Below are 6,000 nucleotides of genomic sequence, written 5' to 3'. Positions count from 1 at the left end.
ATCTGTTTGGAAACAAATATGCTGATTTAAAAGGAATAAAAGTGAATTATTACGTTTCTTACAAAAAATTGTATAGTAAACCTTTAGCTTATATTTTAAAGCTTCCAAAGTGCTTATGTTACATTTCTCTGTTATATAAGCATTCAAAGTGGATTTCTCACTGAAATAGAAATACTTTTGCTGTTGAATTAACATGGAGAACTTTTTTATTGAAATATTTTGTCTCTGTGCAATTTAGTTGCATCTACTACTCTCTAAAGATTAAAGAACTGTTCTTAAAACATTTTGAATTCCTTGTCATATTGATCTACGAAGCACTAGATTATTGAGTTTTTATTATATTATCGACAAATATAGTTTTTAAAACAAACAAAAAATTTTCAGCGGAGATAATTATTTGTCAAATATGAATGCGTTTTCAAAGCGGAAATAAATAATAAGTAATAAATAGAAAATTCAATTAGAACATTCACATCTCTAACAGAGTAATTTGCTTTGATTTAATCTTTATAATACAATATATTTTGCAATGATAAGTCAAAATCCAATGTGAAGATTACGATAGTACCTACAGTGTTCAGCATTTCGTATAATCCTATAACCAGATAATAATATTAAAATAAATTTTATCTGAATGAAGTTTTCTAATTACAGAAACAGTAAAATTAGGCAATTATATAAACGAATGCACTTTCAGACTATATACTTAATACCGTTTACAAGTGTAAGCCAAAGTTCTGTTTATGTTACTTCTCGCCCTTCAGCGGATGCTCAAGAATTACCACCCAGGCGAAACTAGTCGATTTTTCCATGACGTCAAAAATTCGAAAAGTGGGGTAGGGTTTGGAAATACGCCGCAGAGCAGTATCCAGATGAGTTTACTTTCCAGTCTTTTGACAGATTTAACTCTCTTTGGCGACGAAATTTATTTTGGCCCCGAGCAATAATCCTGTCAAAGTTAGCAACCCGTAATTTTGAAACCAGAAATCCAGTGCAACGGTCAGTGCAATCTATCGATAAAGAGTAACATGCGCTTTTCTCAAAACTTGCTCTTAATGCAGCAGAATTTTTAATTTCTACATACTATGAATATGAGAGTGCATGGAAACAGCAGCCTCGAAGCACAGATTAGTATTAGTCTGTCTATGCTCTCAGTCTCTCATGTGAGGAGTCTCTCAGGTGTAGGTGAAGATTTGAAATTTTAGATCAAAATACAATTTCTAAACAAGTTTGAGAAAAATTAAAAATATATTTTTTAGTAATAAAGATATGAATGCTTGTCTAAAGAGGAATAAATTGGGTCTTCATATAATGACAAATACATTTTCTATTTCTTTAACATTTTTACAGAACTACTAGAAGTTAGTACAGTTGCATTTTTAAACAGTTATGGCTTAGATTTTGAGGTCTTGATATATGAACCTATTTTTAATGTACCAATGTACCAAGGAGCATTTATTATTTCTCTTAGAACACAATTTTGAGTAATCAGGTTCTTTAAAAGATGGATTTTTGTTGCAACCTTGTTTCATAACACATGTAAAAACATATTCTTCATCTTATTTTTTTCATTTGTAAAATAAAATAATAACCTCTAAAAATATTTATCCTAATTAGCATCATCTTTCGATCAATCTAAAAAATAGATGACAAACAATTCGTGGAAAATGCAACAGAAAATGAATGAATGAAATTCAAATATTACTATTGTATGGCAACGTCTCGAGAAGATGTGCGTGAATATTGTTGTTTTTGATTGACGATGGAGGACGGCATCCGTGAGTAATTTTTTACCATATTATTCATTTACGAGAAACTGTTTTTTTTTTTGTTCTTAAATATAAAGCATATTTATAGGTAATATTTTTAATGTTAACCGCATTAATACGATTTTCATAAACATAAATGATTCTGGTTTTTAAATACATTCCTTTAAAACTTTATATAATTTTTACCCTTTAAATTTTAAAGTTACTTATCCATATGTTAATGTAAATAATTATCATAAGATTTATGTAGCCATCAAATTTTTTTAATGCATTATCAAGGGCCTCAGCCTACATTTAATAAACTATTTTGAATTCTGATTTTAAAAAATATAATAGTTGTGGATTGTTTCTTCGTTTATTATTCGTATTTCTGCAAAAACATTTTACCGGTTTTATGGTATTTGTTCATCCTTTAACGTTACTTAAGTTATACTGTTAAATTTCTCCCACTGAAACACCGAAGAAATTTATAATACAGGCAGAAAAAGAGTTGCTTAAGAAATAAGTTATGTTCTGCATGTTTGATAACTTCTTTTACACGTAATACGCAAATCTCATTTTCAAGTCATACATTAAAAATATTGCTTTCTGAATATGTGGGTGTTAATCTATTGTACTTATTGTGTATTCGTGAAATGGTAATTTCATGCCGTCTTCTGTGTTAAACAAACAAGTTCGTTCTCTTGGGCACCTGGGCTTGGTCCTATCCCATTGTAAAGATGGTACAGTTTCTGAGCATTCAAATAACATGGTGCATACTGTTTTCTGAAACATTAAATCTTAGCCATAAATTTTGAGTATAATTTCAGCCTTTTGACTCATATATAATTCTGTCTCTTCTCTTAGTTAAAAGTCTAAAAGTCTATTTCATATTTGATTTTGTTAATTTCATTTTAAAATTTGTTCAGTGACTGCTATGCATTTTATTTTTTCTAAAATGGTAATTTTTATCTGTATATGTAAACATTATGTATGATATGATTTATTATATTGTTGTTTCCATAAATGTACTATGAGTAGCTATGAAATCAAATTTTTTAGTAATGTTATATTATATGTTGTTAGGTGTAATGTAGTCTAATATTATTGCTTTCTGTTACTTCCTCATTAAAACAGATTTCACATAAGTATGTTTAGTGACTTTTGAAATTTACACTTTATAAACTGGATGGTAAAGTTAGCTAGTTTAGGTGATTAAAAGTGGTGGCCATTTTAACGAGAAAGTGCTTTTCACCTTCTTTTTTTAAATTTACCATATACCTAAAACACACATATATTATTTTGGAGTACTTTTCTGTTATTCATCTGCTGTGCATTGTGTGTGTGTATACTCTAGAGCATTTTGGTGAGTTTTTTAATTGTAAATAGTTTCTAGTTATAAGAATAATTTATAAATGACAACATGTTACACATACATGCACATAGATGGTGTAATTGTTGGGTCTTGATGTGTGTTTAGGTCCTCTTGTTAGTGTGTTTGGGTATATAAAAGTGGGAGAGGTGTATAATGGTAAAGCACAAATTTTAGTAGTCAGCAGCTTATTGATAGCTATATATCTGTAAGCATTTGATCTTAATAGTAAATGTATGAGATTATCTATGTCATTTCAAAATTGAGTTTTAGAAACACTATTTTGAAATGACATATAATCTCATACAATAAAAAAGAATATATTTATGGGTGCCTCTTGGCAATAATTGGTGATTTTTGGCAGTACATGGACACCGAGTTTCTGCAAATTTTTGACTTGTTATTTTGGCTTTGTGTAGTGGTGATTTTTGTGCCAAAAATTCCCGCTACACAAATCCAAAATAACAAGTCAAAGAATTGCACAAACTCGGTATCCATGTACACACTAACCTATTTTTACTTAAAAGAAAAAAAAAAAAACAGAAAATTGCACACACTAGGCATTGTGTACGCTTTTTGACTTCGACTAATGATTTGTTGGCGCCGCCAACAAATCTTCCAGTCAGAGGACGAGTCTCAATAGATCACCATACTGCGATCTATTGACTCGTCCTCTAACTGGAAGATCTCAGTAAACCACATTTTAAATCGAACAATGAAATAACATAAAAAAGGAAATTCATCTCAGCACTACACAAAGGAAATATCCACTTACCTTATTTACAAATTTTCCTGTTTTCAGTCAAACAAATTTCCTTAACGACATACAAAAACTTCCTAAATTTATCTGAATTAGAATCCGTATATAGGCATTGCCACATAAATTCACAAAAATAAGAATAAAAAATATCCTCCGTATTGCTGGTATCCCCCGACGTTTGACCGTACGCATTTTCCTTTGTACAAACAGGACACCTATAATGGCTACTAAGTAAACCTTCATTTACACACAAGTTAATTATTACTTTTTTCCCTTTTATTCCAAATCATACAGTAACTTCAAATTGATCTTACCGCATTCAGCCATTTTACCATGTAAACCACGGAATAACCATTGTACTTCCTAATCAGCATCCAACACATGAATAAGCCCTTAATCTTTTCCCATCATTCGAATTCACCACAATCACACAACCAGTTAGGTCATAATAAGGTTTCCATAACATTAAACTACTCGGGTTACCATAAATGCAACAACAACTTTAGCAATAATCCAAGGGGCATCCTTGACTATAATATAACCAAAATAACATATTATGTGTAGCCCAATTACTGGATGTCCCATGCTGTTGGGAAAAAATGTTTGGCTGAAAAAAATTCCTCATGAATAACTCGATCATTAGATTTGATTTGTTGATAAATCTGCAGTTTATGCAAAATTAATTTCAACCATTCAGGAGCAACTTTATGAACAGTTGATCTGGGAATTCCAGTTTGTTAGCTGATACAGTGAATGGATTTACTGGAACTGAGCATAATACATCTCAAATAGCGGAAACATTTTCCTCACTCACACTGGCCTACCTGAGCCTTTGTTATGCAAAACGTGTGGTTTTTTGAAACTGTTCTAACCATCTTTTCATTGGTCGTTTCATTGGTAGAGGTTTATTAAATTCATGTCAGAGGTCTCTGAGTTATTTTCAGAGATTTTGTTTCCCATAACCAAAGAATGCACACTGCCTTTTTACTGCATGACATTTTGTCTGTAAACAAACATGTTTCTTGTTGCCATTCCCCCAAATTATAATAAATGAAATTCCTTGAAGTAAATGTAATTTATTTTCAGTTATTTCTTCAAATTACATTTGAATGTAATTTTGTTAGTTGGTGATTAAGTTATGGACACCCTATATTTCACAATAATTGTGACTGTATGCACATGCATAAACTTTCCTAAAGTATGTAACTTTTGTCATTTTTGGAACCTCATGTATGTTCTCAGGTTAAAGGTTGCACCTTAGAATTGCATTTTTCTTAATTGAGCTTTCCTCCATAGTGATTATAATAATGTCAGTAGGGGACTATGATAGTCAGTGGACAAAATATGTAACTTCTTTCTTTCTCTCATGCACACAAGATTTCCCAGTTAAAAATTTCATAGTTCTGCTTTTAACAATCTACCTATTCTGATTAGTAACATTCCATCACAACTGTCATACTTTGAAACTTTTTTATTTATGCTACGATGACTTCCAAGCAAAGTGCTTCTAAATTTTAAAGAAGCTGTGATGTCTTTTCCATTAGGAAGAAAGTAAAAGTTGTGGGGAGTAAATTTTGCATTATTGCATTAAACAGTACAGTATATGAAGTGATAAAGAGAATACAACAGGCATGTCAAACTCAGCATCTCTAGTGGGCCAAATAGTCATCAGTGTATGGTATTGAGGGCTGCATGGGGGGAGAAATCATATTTCATGATGTATTTGAAACAAGAATAAGTACATAAAATTTTATCTAAGTTCTTCAAATGTAGGTAGTAGACAGATAAGTATTATTTCTTCCTGATGTCTGGCATCTTTATAGCTTTTAGATGTTTGGAGACATGCTGCTTGCCCTAACAGTTTTCGTAGCAGAAGTCAGATAAATGTCTGTTAGCCTGGATCTTGGTGGGTGTTTGTTCCTTTTCTTAGATGAGAAACGTTCACACTGATATATGCTACCTAACCTTGAAATCACTTAGATGCAAATTTTCAGATTTCTGAGAATTGTATTGATAAGTATTTGCAAAATTTGGTGATATTAATTTCATTGATTTTTTTGCTTAAGAACTGAGTCATGAATTTCTGAGAATTAATTCCATCTCTAAATGAGTTGGCACGT

General features: G+C 31.1%; 1 protein-coding gene across 1 annotated transcript in view; it reads left to right on the top strand.

Moving 5' to 3' along the window:
* Positions 1-1,660: 1,660 nt before the first annotated feature.
* Positions 1,661-6,000, top strand: part of LOC118197213 (echinoderm microtubule-associated protein-like 2) — a 210,916-nt gene continuing 206,576 nt past the window's right edge. The window contains exon 1 of the mRNA XM_085818835.1: positions 1,661-1,778. Within this exon, the coding sequence (XP_085674961.1) occupies positions 1,763-1,778 (16 nt within the window). The 5' untranslated portion in view covers positions 1,661-1,762. The remainder of the gene's footprint in view (positions 1,779-6,000) is intronic.

Source organism: Stegodyphus dumicola, chromosome 6 (assembly GCF_044657685.1).
Source record: "Stegodyphus dumicola isolate Sdum_Otavi_A_Nest chromosome 6, ASM4465768v1".
NCBI classification, from domain to species: Eukaryota; Metazoa; Arthropoda; class Arachnida; order Araneae; family Eresidae; genus Stegodyphus; species Stegodyphus dumicola.
Note: the sequence above shows the minus strand (reverse complement) of the source record. Positions and strands in the feature narration are given on the sequence as shown.